Below are 19,380 nucleotides of genomic sequence, written 5' to 3' on the forward strand. Positions count from 1 at the left end.
TCTCTGCTGAAAATGAGGCCATTCAAAGAAAGTTCCAACTCTGCAGAAGGGCGGTGTTGTCGATAGGGCACTCGAATCACAATCGGAACTCACAGTTGCAATTTAAATCCCCAAATCTTTAAGCATCAATTCAAACCCATCAATCCAAAAGGGTCACGTAAAATGAGAAACGCTTTGCTGGAAGTCAGCGGCGCTTGCTGTATACACATACCGTCTCCCACTCCTGGAATGAAGACATTTCCACCAGTGGACTTGAGGCCACACGTGAGATGAGAACAACCTTAATGAGTGTGAACACTGGGATTTGTGACTGTGTTCACAGGCTGCTTCGTGAATGCAGCATGAATAACAGTGCCCTGAACACTGCGCTACCACTTTCTATTATACAGCACACGAGCATCAGTGTTTTCTTTTAGCAAAGTCATCCCTTTTAATAAAGTCTACTTTATTAGATATTCTATAATAAGGGAGCTTCAAAATAAGCCTACACTTAGCAATATTTTTTTATCTCACTCTGGACAGTTTCGACCGCCCTTCATAAAGTCAAAGCCACATCAGCCGCCACTATCGGAGTCAATTCATCGTGAGACAAAGGGCCCCCATTGTTCCCGTGTCACAGCTTTTCGAGGCCTGTGCAGCTTCATGACCCTGCTCTGTGATCCCCGTGCTGTGCTCACGGCGCTCACAAATTCCAGCCGGGGCTCTACTCAACCCTTCATTCCTCTTGGGTCAATAATAATAATGATACTACTACGTGTACCACCTTTTTGTTCTTAATAATTCAATTGTGGTTGTCCTGCGGAGAAGATTGGCCCCCAGTGACTCGTGGACACCGATGCCCTCACTCGTTTTGAGCGTGAAGGTGCTCTTATTTTTGATGACTACATGGACACTTCAAAGTTATTTATCAGCGGAAGTCTGCTGTTCGAAAAGGATGGACAAATTGAGCATAATGTGTGTCACAGTACGACAATAGTAGGCCGTAATCTAACGCCACGACTTGCAGTACAAGGTTTTTGGTTTATGCAGCGACTCTCACATCAGTGTAAGCATGCATTATACGTTGATTCATTGCCCAAGATCCACTTCATAGCTGTCCAACTTCAACATCAAATCCCTTACAAGTAATAAGGTTTTGTTTAGTGAATCGACTATGAATGCTTATTTTTGATATTTGTTGGAGCTTTGTTACTTTTGTGGATACGACCTGCATGTGTGTGTTATGTCATCACATACTCCACCCCCTAAATTTCCCATAATTGATGGGGCATATGTGGAGGGAGTAGGGTAGTTCCCCTACTTGGACTTTTGACGAGTTCCAGTTTGGCAGCAGAGGTCTCAACTCCGAATCAGTCAAGCAGCATTATATTTTCATCAGCTGCCTAACGCTCTGTGGAAGCTACCTGGCCCATCACTCAATGAGAGGTGGTGTCACGATTGCCCTCTGAGGAGGAGGCTCGTGAAGGATGGCACTGGAAAGTTGGAGGCAGTCGCCCTCCAACAACAACAACAGAGGGTGGAGAATCGTAGCTCAAAATGAGCAGAGCACCACGTGGCTACAATGTGGCAAGCTGGCACAGTGGGGAGCACAAGTAGCGCATCTGTCGCTCAACTCGGTTAACTCATAACACCTGCGTATTCTCTGTGATCTCCTACCAGAAACAGAATATATATATTTACACTGGAGGAATCCGATTAGCTATGAAGATCTTTTTTCACAGGTGTCCAGTAGGAGCGTGTCGGTAGGTTACAACAACAAACACTACGAAAACCGATAGGAGCGCAAAGTATAGGAAATGTGAGCGAGTCACAAAAAATAAGCATAAATAAAGAAATTGCTTGTGTCGGTACAAATTACTAAAGTACATCCATTCATGCGGATTTTTCAATGATAAATGCAAGCTTGGGCAAGGCAGCAAAAAAAATAATAAGAACAATTCTCAGACCACAGCAAGAAAACACACAGCAGTCCCTCAATAAAATTGCACACCAAAATTGAACGGTCGATACGCAGGGAAGGATCAAGTCCAGCCTTCAATACTGCCCGTGGCCTCATGAGTGCATTTAGCCTGGCACAAGTGCTGCGGTGATGTAAAATGGTGACTTATTTTTATGTACGTTAATGTGAATGATGGCGCAGTGGTTAGCGCACCACACTCTGAACCTGGCTGTGACCCGAGTTCAATTCTCCCTCAGAGGCAAATTTGGCGATGAATATCTGAACCTGTCCTGGGCTCTTCTAAGTCGACTCAGCCTTAAATGAGTAACTGATACGGTGTCTAAACATCAGGCATGGGGCTAGCCACGCCACACCCTCGTGTGCCGGAACTGGCCTTGACAGGTCCTTGCAAAGAGCAGTTACCCCCAGAAGTCTGTTCGAGGCTACATGGGGGGATTTGTCTTTGTTTTGTGGATATGTTTGCTTAGGGATACCATTTTCAAAAAAGATTGCTGTAATGTGAATCGTGAAATTTTCATGATAAATTCGTTATATCAACGGATGCCTCTTCATTTACAAAATGTGCTATTCGGGCTCATTGTAATGATATTACGTGAATACATACATTGATGTAAACCCCATAATTTAGCCTAACAGACTGCCTGGGCAAACGCTCTTAAGACGGCACCTATAAAGGACCGCATGCCACATTTGTCTTCCCACATCAGATAGCAATCTTCACTTGCATGAACAGAAATCCAGCCCAATCTCAAAGCGATTATAGCTCAGTGCACGAACCACAAAGGCACCCTCCATTACGAACACAAAGATCCCCCAAAATAACCCTGGACATACTTTTGGTGCAAGCTCTGTGAAGCGAGCACCTATTAAGGTCGGCATGACACACGAGGGGGGGGGGGGGGTGGCCAGCACCATGCCCTCCAACCTTTGCCTCCCCAGTGCTGATGTTTATACGCCACGCCATGTACTCATTTAAGACTAATTCAACCTCGGGGAGGCCCAGCATCAGTTGAGATATTCATCGTTGGTGGTGGCTATGAGTGGGAACCGAACTCGGGTTGCCGGTTTTATAGCACAGCGTGCTAAACACTACACGATAACAGACAAAGATCACCCGTACAGCCTTAACACATTATTGGGGCAAATGCTGTTTGCGAGCACCTGTGAAGGTTGGCATGGCACACGAGTGGGTGGGTGGCCAGCACCGTGTCCGGCCGCCTTTGTCTCCTGAGTTGTGATGTTTACACACCGCACCAAATACTCTTTAGAGGCTCAGCCGATTGAGGGGAGTACCAGGACCGGTTGAGAAAATCGTCACTGTTGTTGGCAATTAGCGGGAATCGAACTCGGGTCACCGAGTTTGTAGAGTAGCACACTAACCGTTCCACTACCACTCCCCGATGAGGAAGTGCACACACTCTCACACACGTATAAATATCCACGCATAAGCCCTGACATATACACACGCGATTATAAATACATATCTTCACAAACGTTTGAAGTATTTTCCCACGTAATGATATTACTCTTTACATTTAAATAATGCTATAAAAAGTTCACCTTTAATATGTAATGACGCATGTATTAATGCATTATTAGTATTTCAATAACTTGTTTAGATTATTATTCAACACTCAGAGCGGACTGTGCCGGAACCTTTACGCTCGTCTGGTTCCGCTGGCATATCACTGGAGGTGATACATATTTTAAATGTTCTACAATTGTTATATAAATATATAACTAATGTGTATAAATTAAACATGTTCATGGAATACAACTACCATGAATTTGGTGTTGGGGGGGAGGGGTCATATATCGCTGAGTCATCATTATTCATGGGAATTGCAATGGAGCACCTGTTGAAGTTTTATAGATTTTAGCTTTTCCCCCCTTCCAAATTCGGTGGCCCTGCATTAACCTCCTCATTGGCATTCGAAATATGAACTACAAACAGATGGAGGCATGAGGCAGACGGTGACATGCCCAGCACACAGACAACAGGCAACTGTATAATAAGTAAGAAGCAGATGGATAGAGAGACAAACGTGGACAAAATTGGAAAACCAACAGTTGGTTTCCCCACTGTCCAACCCCACAGACTCCGTCCGATAGCAAGAAGGAGGGTGGTGTGGCAGAGCAAGGGAAACATCCTGCGGAGCCCAGCCTCGCAGTTCTAGCTGAGATTGTGGCTCTGAACAACACAGTCTTACTACTGCGGCTGTATGCAGTGACTTGCATGTCAACTGTCAACTTGTAACATAACTAGTTGCTCACCTTCATTTGTGCCATTCTTGAAAGCATTAGATTTTTTTAATTGTAATATTCTGAAAGTTGCTGTAGTCTGCCTGTCTGTGCTCTATTACGTCATTGAGTTTGTAAATATAAAAATATAAATATTGCGGTCATATACTGTTAATGCCCCATTACTTATTTATATAAATAAAACATAAACGTTGCATCGTAATAACATGTGAGCCCGAACGGGTAACATCCAGCATGTCTGGTGCCATTCTGGTGACAATGGCAATGTGTTAATACGGACAACTACCCTTTATTTATTCAGGAGATCCTCAGGAATTGCTCGGCCTGAATCGGCGTTTTCTGAGGTCTCATCCATTAGAGGGGGGTTCTTGCCTATAAACATCAATCAGTTAACTGGCATTGGTTCGAGCAAGTTCAAAATCCAAGTTTCAAGTTTATTTTATTTAACCAGGTGAGAAGAAGCAACTAGGACTTTGTCCTGGTTGGGTGACTTTTGACTAAGTTTGGAATTTGGCAAATTTGGCAAATTTGGACTGTTGACGTTGCATAGTTTTATTATGGCTAATACACCGGCAGTAATCATAGTAATAATGCTAATTTGTAACGCGCACAATTTACCCTTGCCCGAAGAGAGCGACCCTCAGGTCGGTCACTGGATTCCAACCGTGAAAATCTGCCACAGGTGGTGAACGCGTTACCACTGGGCCATTTCACTGCCCAAGCAAGCCTGAATCTGCTCATGGAACAATGAATGTCAAAACCCCGGTCCAGAGTTCGCTTGTGTTGAACCAATGCTGCATGTAAGATGCACAACCAGAAAGCCTATGGGTTGCGTAAAAAAAATACTTTATGTTCTATGTGGTGAGACAAAATTATGGAGAGGAAGGAGGCATTATTTAGTTGGCTAAAAAACATATCCAAAATTATGTTTACTTATTACGTCGTGGTGTCTGTTGTGTGTGGGAGGAGGAGGAGGAAATCAGAGGCTTCTAAGAAAACAGATCGCAAACCCCCCTGCTGTACTGCCATTTTGTGGCCACCTTAAAACCCAATATGTTGGGAGTTTGACAGCACCAGAATGAAATGTGCATTTCCCACAAAAAACATATCTCCAAAGTGTTGGATTACAGCCATGCATCACGTGGCGGTGGTGTTGGTGTATCACCAAGAGATGGGGGTCACGATATCGGTGTGACACCCATCTGCTGGTTGATGAGGTGATACATTGAACGGACAGTGTGTAGAGTTCTGACTTGTCTGCAATTGGAGTGTGAGCTTCTCAGCTGTGCAGGTCGTTACAGGTTCTGTGATTACCAATCATAGGGAAAAAACAAGAATCGTAAGCCTCAGAGACTCATTCATTTGTAAAAAAAACATACCTACTCGTATGAAGGTAAAAGTGCAGCCTTGCAATTGTACGATTAAGTAATTTCGGCTGACAAAAGGGACTTCACCCGAAGGAGCTCTTTAGAGCCTCACGGTATTCCGAAAAAGATAGATACACAAAGAGATTCCTGATGTGATACCGAGAAGCATAGCTCTGCTCATATGGTGCTGTAATTACGGTACTTCCTCGTTTTGACGAGGTAGATGCATTCCTGGAAAGTGCCGCGTTCAGCGACAATGCGCTAAGGCGAGTAATTACTTGTATATACGTATAGACATTCCAGGCCATAAATATGACACATTGCAAATTTGAATTACACTTGTACAATAACATCAGCCTGCAGTCATCCCATGGCGGGATGACGATAAAGGCGTTGCGCACGAAATGCTCCCGAACAGAAAAGCCGTGCTACAGCGAAAGACGCGCAAGCGTGACGATGCGTTAAGTGAGGACTTTACTGCAAAGCACTCATCTCGGAACCGGAAGGAAGCGTATTCAGATTTTGATTGGTTGACTCGGCCCATAATCACCTCGAGGGCTGAAAAGAAGCATCACGTTGCAGGGAGCCAACAGTCACACGTGTGGAAGGTCACGTGCGGTGGGACAGAGTGTGGGTACTCCCACCGCTGGAGGGGCTCTGTGGCCCCCTCTAGTGGAGGGCCTTCTGCCAGCAGTGGCACAATTCAGAAATTGTAGGGCTACACCTTTACATTTTTAGATATACAGAGGCTACAAGAATGCTGCCTTGCAGATTTTAAGATGGTTTAAAAAGTTCAAATTAAAAAAGACAATGATCTTAACAAGCTCGCACCTGGCTAAAGAAATAAATTGCAATAATGCATTGCAATTGGGCTGACTGCAGGCTCTAATGTTTATTACTATTATTATTCAAGAGCCCATACAGAACGTGAACATCGGAGAGGGACTGGCCGAAGGTGCCTGGGCACACTGCCGTAGGGGCAACGATAGGAGACATTTTTTTAAAGGGAGGTGGAGAGGAGGGGAGAAGGGACGGGTGGGGGAGGGAGTGAGAGAGTGAGAGAGATTGTAACCAAAGATAACCAAAAATAAAATGAAGAACAGCGCCGAGTGAGTCTGTGGCTCTCATGGTTTTAGTGGACTGATTCAGTGTCTCGGTGATACGGTGTGTCTGCATGTGTGTTGGACTTCTTTCGCACCGCATGTAGCCAACCGTGCGAATTGGAGGTGCGGGAGGAAGGACAGCAAGATACAGCGACGCTGTGAAGTTGCCACACGGGCCTTACCAGTTGGCGTCGACCGTCTCGAACATCTTGCCCTCGACGGGGATTTGACTGCGAATGTCGGCCGAGCCGAAGATGGGCTCCAGGTAGAGCCAGGCCGCCTGCACCCTCAGCCAGGACTCCAGGATGTCATTCAGCAGCCGCTGCACACAGAGGAAACATTTAAAAAGGGGGCTTAACGCTCAGCTGTTTCACAGCCTACCCCCCATGCCTCCGGTTAACACAGTTGGCAATGCACGGCACGAAATAAGTTCAACATACATGATTTATTATTGATATCTGGGTTCGGCCAAAAAACGTGGCCGAATTTTTCTCAAGTTAACCTCCATTACCTGACATAGCAAAAAAATATGTGTCACGTGTACAAGCATTTGATGCACCAATAATTATTGTTTCAGCTCACTGGTAAATTGAAAAGCGATTCCCACAACCAAATTTAGCAAATAGATACAAGTGGTTGATAAATATTTGGGTTGTGAGAACTGTTCTTCAACTGGCTGGTGAGCTGGAACTAAACAATTATCTGCCCATGACACGGTTCTACACGGAGACAATTAAATCTCTTTAGCCGCGTTGGGTTAACATCACAGAATTTGGTCAGGTCACCACGTGGCCAAGAATCAATTATTCATTTCAAGAGACTGCAAAGGCGGAGTAATAGGAGCACATTTTCACACAGCGCTCATGATCCAATCTGTTCGAGTTAACAAGGTAGGAAAAAAATATATAACTTACAGTCCTTTGTAAGTTACAAAGCAACTTCTGGTTAAAGGCATCCCCACACTTTCAGTCATGGGGCTTGTTTGAATATACTTCAATCTTGATTTGAAGCTTTCGTGACTGCAGGAATCCATACTCTTTGGTTCTTTCGGTAAAGTCACGTAGGTAGAAATAAAATAAATCACGACGTTTCAATCGCAACGCAAGCGACCGTCATCAGGCGGAACCGATACAGCAGGACAACTGCTGATTTAAATCACATGACTTTACCGAAAGAACCAAGGAGTATGAATATACGTCACCATGCTGGTCACTGCAGGCTGGTGAATGTAGGGGCCCGATGAACGGTTTAGATACCACTCACCACCATAGCCAGTACAATGACTCAGGTCCTGGGTTCATAGCTGCCACTCTCTAATTGCTGCCCCAAAAATAAACTGCTTTCACAAATATGTTTTGACAATCCACAGTTAAGCATATGCAAAGCATCTGCAGTATGGTCTCAATTAATCAACATGGTTTAGTTAACATGCATTTGAATTAATATCTTTTTACAAAATTCATAACTTCAAATTTAAATCCAAGAGTTAATATGATTTAAGAAAACCAATTTTTGTAACTTATCTTTCAAAGAAATTCTACAATTTTATTTCTGATAAAAAATAAAAATGAACATCAATACCTAATTATAATGTACTTTTAAAGCATTGTACATGACAGAAGCAAGAAGTCATCACTGCCAGTGCTGTTAATGTCTATATCTTTCCATTGCTTCCTTCCATCCGCAAGATTCTGTAATCATGGCCCAGTTTCACAACGTGACTTTTAAGGCTTGCTCTCACAGTACCACACACAGTATCTGCTGCAGGTCTTTACACCTCGTGGCAAGCCTCTGGGTTGCTATTCTCATGCCTGTCCCATGCACATGTGCCCCGACCATCACAACCTTGTTTTCCTGACGAGGGCTGACCTACATTGCTTTCCTGCAAAAATCTATTCTGAATTTCCAATTTGCTTATCGTATCTTGACAATAAATTCGCAACACCTACCACAGAAGTCAACCGGTTCAATTGCTTGGTGCGGCATTTGAAAAAAACATGGAAATTTTCTTAAATACCCCCCCCCCCCATCTCTAACCAACCAGAAGTACAAACGGGTACACAATAATTGATGGACAGGTCAGAGGTGGGAGGGAAAAGTGTGGGTATGTTGATAATTGGTTTTTTACCCTTCTATCTGGCAACAAAACTGACACCTTTTTACAAGGAGTCATGTTTGCATAGACCGCAATACCTGCAGTCATAATACAAAAGAACATAACTCTGATAATGTGCACTGTCCTTGAAGTTGTTTGGTCCACACCCGAGACAGCTTTCCTTAGAGCCTAGTCTCACTTGGGTTGGACCAGATGACGCCAAAAGGTGCCTTTTGGTGTCATCTGGTCCAACCCATGTGTGGAAGACCGTTGTGGAAGACCAAACCAAAAATATCCTCAAGAGGGGCTTTCTAGAGCTCACTCTCTCTCAAAGGAGGTTCTTCTTCAGCAGTGATGTCAACAATTAAACGAAGGCTGTACCTTTACCTTTCACCGCGTCTATCTACAATTAAAGGGCAGAAGGTAGTTTTCTTGATGCTTTGTTAAAGTTCAGGTCTCTCTCACCTCATTCGGTATATATCAGTCCTGCCTCACACCTCCGACTCTCAAACAGTGCGCTTCCACGTGTGTTCTTACTTTAATAAATATAAAATCAATGACGCTGTTAGGTAAAGCAATAACATATTAATATATGTATCTTGTTCCCAATGAATTAACGGGACCAATTGGGAAGTATCAGGGGGTGTAATAAGAAAGAGGCGATGCACATTTGAGCAGGCCCTTGACGCTGTTGACCTGTCCCTGACCCCTCCACACATTACCGCAAAACACTTTTAATGACCATTTTGCGAACCAGATGTGGCCATTGCTGGGGGTGGTATTGGTAACGCGGTCACGGTATTGAGCTACATGTTGGGAGCAAGCACCACCCTTCAGTCGAAATAATTCCACCGCGTGTGGCCATATGAACGTATGTACGTGTTTTGTTTGAACCGTGGTTGGCTGACATGAATGCAGAGGCCTACAATGCGAAGCGACCACTAAAACGAGAGCATAGCAAACAAGAACTAACACATTTCTTGAATCGAGGAGGGTTAGAGATACTGGGGAAGAGAGACGATGGGAGAGAATTCCATAATTGAGAAATTGGAATGGAGGTAGGAGACACATGGTGTGTCCCTGTCCTAGGGTGGATTAACACAGCGCTGATGAGAAGACAACAGCCAATTGGATAGAACGAATCCCAGATACTGGTTGGCGGGCGTCGAGGCGTTGATATACTGGAGAATGAATGGTAGTAGCATTACAGGAACACTGTGAGCGACTGAACGATACTGACTGGAGGCAATCAGAGTCAGAAAATCAATCAACCAAACTGGTTTATGTTGAATCTTTCACTCAGTGCTCAAGTACAAGGAATAGGTAGGTAAGGGAAGGGAAAATCAAGCTTATTTGATGCCATTTTCAGTCAGATTTTCAATGTAGCCATTTCTTGACAGGACATAGATAAAATGGCCATGCCAGAAAAATTAATGGATTCACGATGGGCAAGAGTAACATTTGTTAAATGTGATTGTAGGAACCCTTTGTAATGTGTTCATGAAGAGTGACGATGTGATTGGAATGCTCAACTCACAATCATGAGGTTGCAAGTTCAAACACAGGTCCAGCGTCAACTGACCTTACCATCCCTCTGTGGTCAAAACTAATCATATTCTTAGGTTTTTTCGGTAAAGTCACGTAGGTAAAAAAATTAAATTAATAAAAGTAAAATAAAATAAAAATCACGACGTTTTGGAGGCAACACAAGCTTCCGTCTTCAGGTGGAACCGTCACAGCACGATAGCTGTATCAAGTGAGAGAAATTCCAAGAAACAGTATTTATATATACTGGTTGAGGGTGGGAGGAGCCAAGGTAGGCCCTGGATATTATTTTTGTGAGGTTCGGTGCGGCTGAAGCACGCTCTTAGGAGCATTCCTACATAACAATAGGCTCAGTCAACCATTCTACACAACAAAGACTAATTTCCTGGCAGCGATTTAAGCCGCACCACCTCTACATAATAATAGGCTCAGTCAACCATTGTACACAACAAAGACTCATTTCCTGGCAGTGATTTCAGCCGCATCATCTCTACATAACAAAAACGCTCAGTCCCTTTTACACGCACCTTTACATCATCTGCACCTAGTTTACACAACAAAGGCTCATTCCTAACAGCGTGCTTCAGCCGCACCGAACCTCACAAAAATAATATTCAGGGCCTACCTTGGCTCCTGCCACCCTCAACCAGTATATATATATACAAATACTGTTTCTTGGAATTTCTCTCACTTGATACAGCTATCGTGCTGTGACGGTTCCACCTGAAGACTGAAGCTTGTGTTGCTTCCGAAACGTCGTGATTTTTATTTTATTTTTATTTTACTTTTATTAATTTTCATTTTTTACCTACTTGACTTTACCGAAAAAACCTAAGAATATGAATCCTTGCAGTCACGAAAGCTTCAAATCTCTCTAGGAAGTCATCAGTGGTCATCATTTGGAGGTGCTGTGGGCCTTGCCATAGGAATGTTGAATTTCCACAATTGGATCATGGCCACCAACACAACTGAGCTACCACACAGGGCCTTGGTCTTCAGATACTATGCACATTTAAATTCTTATGACTCTGAAAAATGCTTGACTTGTCACGTCCTGCTGTTTGTCGTTTCTCAAACGTAATCCCCGGGGTCTCCAATAAACAAAAAAACAGGCCACACATTTGAAAGGCTCCGACCTGTTCTCGAGTTCAAGTCCTGGCTCCAAACTTAGCGCCCATCCGCCCCCCCCCCCCCCCCGGGCATGAGTCATCCTCTCACCCCCACAATCTCTTCATTTGCACCTGGACGAGTGTCACAATCCCTTCCATTGCTGTGCACCTCTCGCATCACCCCCCCCCCCCCACCACTACCCTCGCCTGGAATTAACCTCTGAGGAAAAAAAAAATCTCTCACCTTTTCTTTCGTCCCAAAATACGATTGTCTCCAAAATTTGTACGCCATTTGTACGCGTTGATCAAGGGGGACTGTTTTGATTTAAAGCTTTCGTGACTGCAAGGATTCATCTTCTTGGTTCTTTCGGTAAAGTCACGTAGAAGGGAAATAATAAAATAATAAAAATAAAACATAATAAAATTATTCTCACGACGTTTCGGCCACAACGCAAGCAGCCGTCCTCAGGTGAAAACCAGGTCCGTCGAGGCGACAGACTCTTTGACTTTACCGAAAGAACCAAGAAGACAAGGGGGACTGATTATGGTGTTTAAATGAAGTTCACACCGGTGGGTTTGTATTTGAGTAGCTTTTCGAAGATGTTGATCAAAGGAGGGATACGTTCAAAATCGGCCCTGTATGAAGAGTTTTCCATTCCTTATGCACTGAAGATTCCCGCGCGGAGAGGTTTAAAATGTGGGAGATGGGTTCAGCAATGAGGTGTCCACACAATGAAGGGCAAAGGAAAGGAGATCATCGGTGCTATCCGAGGATGACGTGTTTTGATGTAGTTAGCATGTCAGCGACATCCAAGGCACACATTGGTTTCAAATCAAACTCTGTACAGGGGGTCTTGCGAGACTTGTAGTATTGATGTCAGAGGGGGGAGGTTTGGTCTGAAGGTTTTGCTCAAGATATGGCCTACAGAGACAGTGGGAGTTTAAACTATTTATGATGTCGGTCGCATCAGAGGATGTTCGGACACAGATTGGTGATTTGCATTTTAAGTCAGTCCATTTTCTCAGAAAGACCGCAGATATTTCCACGTAGTATGCCTAGACCTGATCTATTTGTGAAGTCATCAGCACAGGCCGAACATTTCGCACTATGGTTGTATTCCATGCCTCTCATGAGAAGAAGGATTAGCAGCCTACTGGCACACTTTGGAAAAAATGGAGAATTACATTTAGTTTGTTGGTGATTTGGTGTCACAGGCTCGGGCGCGTTGCAAGTGGAGATGCCGGTACAGTAACATAACACGTATGTGTGTTGAGTTTATATTGTATGTGATTGTGTACAACTGGCAATGAGTTCGAGCAATTGTTTTGCTCGAACTCATTGGCTTGTTATGATAATGTCTTCATGCTTTCCCTTTCCCAGGAGTTCACCGCCCCCAAGTCCACGTATTGAGCCTGAGCACAATAATTCCCAGGTATGCTGATGAGATCAGAGTTATCATCAGAGTAGGCTCCTGGGAGGATAACACGGCGCACTGATGGGGGCCAGAATGAGACAAGGCGACGAAAGGAGGTCCAGAGTGTACACGTTCTGGTCTGCCGATGGTTGAGCATTAACATCTTCCCAGAATTCTTGATTTAAAACGTACACAATTACGATGACTAGTCAGTGTCTGTGTATTTGTACACGGTAGATGTCTCATTATTTTAGATTACGTGGGATCAGGCAGAAGACGGCTTGTGTAGCTTGGTGCCTCTACGCTTCCCCGGGAGGTGGCTATTCCACAGGATATGTGACACTGAGCCTCCCAGAATTCAATGTGAACAGAGACGATGTCAAATTAACTCACGTAGAGGCACTGAAAGGAGCTAGCTTTACCTCCTCTCCCGAGTACCTCCATTGTAGAGATGATGCGATAGAAGAAGAAACAAAAGTAAATTTCACGACCGTAACACCATTAATCTCATGGACGACCAGAGCAGCTTGGTACGACAGACATCCACATTGTACTGGATATAACGCGATGGGGTGCCATCCGTTCTGCGACGGAGTTGATCGGAGGCGGACTTTTCTGTCTGCTCCATCTCTCCCGTGGATGTCCATGGGAGAGCCGAAGTATGAAAGCTACACATGCCCAGGTGACGTAGCTCTCAACGCGTGTGATCATTATTTTATATGATACGCTACATGTTGCGAATATCACAAGGACACCCATCCATGCCCCCACCTCCCCTCTGCAATGCTGCTGCTCGAGTTAATGTTTAATCTTTCCCTTATATCTCTCGGGTGAATATTGCAGCAGCGTTGATACGAACGATCATCTCCCTTGCTCAATACACCCTGCTCGAGCTTAAGCGATAACACCGGATTATATTTGCATTATCTTTGATGCCGGGATGCTCTGCGTCTTGTATGTGCAGCACAGGGGCCTTCGCTGACAGCTCGCGGGTCAATAGGTTAGCTTTCGAAAGCACAGCAAGCGTCAATGACACGGCAGGGGCACAACGTCGTCTTCTTTTCACGGCTCACGGTCATCTGGAGAAGCTCTAATTTCACATTGAGGCGGTTGGTTGAGCCCAATCAGTGAGTGGAAGATGGCAGCCTTCGGAAGATGGCGCCGCGGTGGCAGACATGTTAACTCCTCCGTCTGGTGTTCAGGAGGTCGTGGGTTCGATCCCGACCCTGACGTGGGTTCGATCACGACCCACAAAGCGGCACTTATTATAATCAACCCTTGAGATATGATGGGCTGTCGTTTGAACTCGTTCTCCTAGTGGAGTGCTCAGCCAAAACATGACCCGAAAAGTTTATTCTACTTTGGATTTATATAGCGCCATTTCCAGGGCACTTTAAATAAATATTAAACACGTAAAAGTCCTGCAACTGCTTCCCCATGCCATTGCTGGCAGAAGGGCCTCCTCCATGCTGAGCAGATATCTTGAAAGTGGTGAAAGTACCCACAGTTTGCTCCACCACTAGCAACCTGCTGAGAAATTAACTGTAAGGGGTTTATGAAATGTGTCCATTATATCAATTGACGTGTTTGGAGACATAGCATGCACGTGTGTGTGGATATATATAAATAATTCACACTTTATATCTGTAAGCCCTCCATTGACTTATTTTTTTTACTGCTGCTACAATTATAGAAAAACAGTGCTTCATAATTGCTACTTTTAAATTGAGCTAAGTCATTAACTCTGCCACACTACAGCTATTAGGCATGAATGGCACATCAAGGTTCCTTATTTTATTTGAGAGAAGATGCATTTGAAAATGCGATGGCCTCACCAGCTTGGCCTCCCAAGCAGTCAGTTCCTTCTCAAATGGAGCGATGAACGGGGATCCTTTGATTGTCGTCGTCTTCACCATGTGATCATCCAGCAACACCTGCAGAGAAGCACATGGAACAGAGCATTGTGAACAGGATCTTAACTCAAATGCCACAAACCCATCTTGATGTTCTTGTATGTGTGCGATTGTGAGGAGAGCTTTAGGAAAGTGGTTATTGCATTGTGGTACAATCTCGACCACCTCAAATTGAATTCCACCCAGCAGTAAATAACTACCCGGTGCAGTGTGTAAACATCAGCATTTGGGAGACAAAGTTGATGGGGAATGGTGATACCCACACCACTGCTTCCGTTTGCTGAGCTGGCCTTAATAGGTACTTGCTAAAAGCACATTCTCCCACAGTCTTTATACATATCTGAGTGTGAGTATGGCTGTGCATGGTGATTTCCTATAATACACGTCCTGTCATCAGGCTTCAATTTCAGTCCGTGTGCGTAAGTAGCTATTGGTATCTGAAGCGTAAAGCCTTCTTTACACGAAACCAATTTTGCTGGGAGTCAACAGTTTGATTCTCAAGGCGAGCAAGCAACGCATGAGCATCGTAATCCAGACTTGTTTGTCACGCTCCATCGTTCGGAGCGACGTGCAAAACGACAACTATTAAGAAAATATACACCCGAATATATAACGACCGTCTCAATGACTATAGGAAAGCACAAACACATATAATACAACGCTCGGTATGGAAATCGGTGGGCAATGCATTTAAATGCCATTACTCAAGAACAAACAAATTCCTTTTGAGACAGGCACCCCCTAAAAATGAGCCATGACTTCTGAACGGATCTATTCCGCATCAATAATTAAAAAAAAATATATACTACTGTTGGTGTGCAGTATTCCCTCATTATTCGCGAGGGATACGTTCCGGAGATGCTAGCGAATAGCAAATTTCGCGGATAATGCGATTGGTCTGCAAAAACCTATATTTTTGGTTTTATGAATTACCTTAAACTAATACATCACTTTATTGCTCATCACTTGATCTCATCCCTTCTCTCTCTCGATGGAGTCGTGGAGAGTTCCAGATACGATTCGTGGACGGCCAAAAATTGCGTGCAGCAAGTCCGTGAATAACGAGGGAATACCGTATCAGCGACGACGGGGCTGAGGCTGCGTGAAGGCAGTGCTCATATTTCATCTGTCAAACGTGTGGCTTGAACCCGGGCTCTCTGAAGTGCTGGCTCAGTGATTTGACGTCGGCCAGCACCCGAAGGCACAGTCCACACACTCGCGTGCGTGTTACTTTCTGCCGCTGTTGTATTTTCACTTTTTTTTTTACGAACTAACGACGAAAGCTCTGGGCCTAAGCGTAAATTAGGGACGGGCTCGCCTTGAACAAACAGTCTCCATTTAACAATTTGCATCCCCACAGTCTTGGATATCTGTCGGCCATAATTTTTGGAGGCTGAGTTGAGCTAATTATACAAATCCTTATGAAACGTGTGGAACTTCCAAGATATACAGAGCAAAACGCTTGCCAGTAGTTGTTCATAGATAAAGTAAAGAGCTGAATGATTTATTTTGGCCATTACGTACTCATATAAAGATTGTCATGTGCTCATCTCTGTTGGTGAAATTCCACATTCATATGACAGGTCGTTCCCTTGCACAGCCAATATTGACTTTCCGTGAAGTAAAACGTTTAGAGAGATCGTGGGCTGAGATTTGAATTGACCACTTTCTTTTTGTGAGTCAAGCATTCTGCTATCGTGTCACCCAGTTAGACAATTTTAAACTCGTAGTTATGCACACACACGCAAAACAAGGATATAGCGTCGGGGGTGAGGTAAAGCGTGAGTCCTCCCACCTCCTCTGAGGTGTCTGGCCAGTGTGGCAGTGTAGGTCAAAGGCGTCGAGATTGCCTCTCTACATCTCCCGCGAGTTGAAGCACTTTCACCGGCAGTGATGTGATTACACAGGTGATTGCAGGGCTGCTCCTTAAACCTTTTCATTTAGACAACATCAGATTTGTGTGCGTGCGTGTTATATAACTAGAGTGTTTAACTTAAGGCGTAATTCCTCACTGCTCTTATTCTACTGTTCCTGTGTGTGTTGTGGGAAAAAAATCATGCCTCCCTGGCACCTCTTATTAGACCTGGCTATGACGTAAAAAAGATCACCAAAATAAAATTCCGCTCTCTGCGGAGCAGCGTGATTTATCGTGAAGTGAATAATGGATTGTTGAAGCTCTCATGCAGCTAGAGCAGTTCCCAAACTGGTACAGCGTGCTCCAATGATGTTAACAATAGATGTTAAAAAGACAAACATCTTAACACGGTTAAATAATACAGAATATTGTGAGTTGAGTTTTCTAAACACAGTGACACACGGCCAACAAACGTTGGTCTAATGGAACCAGATACGTTAAATATGAGGTGGAATTGCACTTAATGGACAGACATGTCAGTTTGTTATATTTCAGTTTCTACTTTGTATGCTTTTAAACTTGCCCGAGCGGTGATGTTGCAGAACACCCGACTCACAGTCAGTAGGTTGAGAGTTCAAATGCAGCCTATTATCTCCAGGCTGGAACACGAGAAGTGAACGGCGGTCACTCTGTGGGGTGCTTGCCATCGGAATGCCGAAGACTCAAAATATGAATTAACGTTGTTGTGGAAAAATAACAAAATAAAATAAGCGGAAGATGTCTCCTTTATATGTCCATCTCCATACACAAAAACGTATTTCTTACACAAACTAAGAGCTGAACGGCCTTCTGAGAGTGAATAATTGCAGCAGAAATGATTTAAAGGGAACAACAACTCTAGACCGGTTTTGACACGCAGTGTCTCACCAGCAGTCAGGCTTGCTTGAATCAACGCTGCTGAACCACCTAACGCACCTCCGATTATCACGGTTGGCTATGCAAAAAAGTACAACATATATACACACACATATTATAGGCAATGGCTCTCCTTACGTTGTATATAATCATTCGTACTTTGAATATTGCAATGTATATATGCAATACACTTTTATTCGCATATTTATCTCTTGCTATTGTATTACATTGCAGGCTTAATGTATTCCTCTCGCGGTGGATTGGTCATGTCCCATTATGATGAAACATGATTTCTAAAATTTCTATGTTCAGTTACAATTGTATTATAAACGTTGTATATTTGAACAGAGTGTATAATTATGGAGGTTTCCCTTGGTCACGACAATAAAGTGGGTCATTTAACCATACTTCACCACGCTGGTTCGTGCCGATTGGTGAAGTGGGGGACACCCAAGACCAGTTCAGCTATCACGAACTACTGATCAGTTTAACACGTAGGCTTTCGCGAATGGTGATGCCCTCAATTGGTGAAGTGAGGGCTTCACCATTCTGGCGAATTGCCCGATGATGCTGGATGTAATTACCAGCGAAACGTCGTACTCAAAAACTGTAAATTTTGTGGATTCACTCTTCAACACACCGGTCTACTACAGTAGTGAACTATTTGTCTTTTGTCAACGGGACACTTTTTTTTACTGATTGGCCATGTCGAGTGGTGGAGGGCTACAACACATTTATAAATAACGCGATCTAACCCAAAACGTTTATTATGAACGAACTACTGATGTTCACCGGAGCTGAGAATCAAACTCCGGCCACTGGGTTCACAGTGCAGTCTGCTAACCGCTGGACCGCTGCTTTCCCAATGCGAACTGTATTTCAGAGTTGTAGAACTTGCACTTGCCCTTTGCATGATAGCTACGAATTCAGGAATATTCAAGCATAAAAAGAGTTGTTTGCTCAAGTGAAGCTCTCTCTGCAGGCTTTGTGAGGCGTCTTCATCTGTGAGTGCATCAGTGAGTGAATGTGTGGAGAGGGTTGGCATAGTGGGTTTGAAACGTACTACGATCCCAGTGAGCTGAATGCAATTACCACCCATGCACATCGCCAGCGGCAAGCGGTACCTGAACCTGTTTTGGTCTTTTCTAGGATGACCCAGCTTGATATGAGCACATGGTGCAGCATATAATTAGCACCGCCATGAGGACAAAGACAGAGTGATATTGAGCTGGCCACACTACTTTTTTTACGTGCCATAACAGCCTTAATAGGAGCTCGCCAACAGCACTTGCCCGAGCGGTCAACAGATGGGATGAAGATATTTCGTACAGCATGTCTTTGTATAGACGTATTAGTGTTGTGTCAGTGCATGCATTTACAATTGCATATTTGTCAGTGTGCACTCCTTGCATGGAACACTCAGCTCCTATATCAAGCCCTGGCCACGAAAATGTCAACTTGATAAACAAAACTGTCACTTCTAGGTCGGATCCAGAGGAGGTCTCGACCATGAAAACAGGGGAAGGAGGAATGACGCCTGAAAGATACCCCTCCCTTAAGAGGAGTCGGAACCCTCAACAAGGTACATCTGCAGTCAGCCAGGACGCCAGCCTTTTCTGACAGCCCGTCAAGGAAAGCTGGGGGCAGCGGCTGTCTGAACCACTCTGCGCATGCAAAGCACACAAGGGGTGAAAGGCTTGTCTGTTCTCTGCTGAGAGTGCATCATTTGCACGAGCACTGTCTCTGTTAGGAAATACAAAGAAATATCACCGATGTGTCAAGGGTGCACGTATGTCTTGTGCGTGAAAATGTGTGTGTATGTGTGGAGCGATGGTGCAATG

At 44.2% G+C, this 19,380-nt stretch overlaps 1 protein-coding gene across 1 annotated transcript in view; it reads right to left on the bottom strand.

Moving 5' to 3' along the window:
- LOC133349529 (dynein axonemal heavy chain 3-like) overlaps positions 1–19,380 on the bottom strand; it is a 622,240-nt gene that overhangs the window by 363,120 nt on the left and 239,740 nt on the right. Inside the window, 2 exon segments of the mRNA XM_061563065.1 lie at positions 6,875–7,014; positions 14,692–14,790. Of these exon segments, the coding sequence (XP_061419049.1) occupies positions 6,875–7,014; positions 14,692–14,790 (239 nt within the window).

This window comes from Lethenteron reissneri, chromosome 30, assembly GCF_015708825.2.
Source record: "Lethenteron reissneri isolate LAM-NWPU_2019-01 chromosome 30, ASM1570882v1, whole genome shotgun sequence".
In the NCBI taxonomy this organism is placed as follows: Eukaryota; Metazoa; Chordata; class Hyperoartia; order Petromyzontiformes; family Petromyzontidae; genus Lethenteron; species Lethenteron reissneri.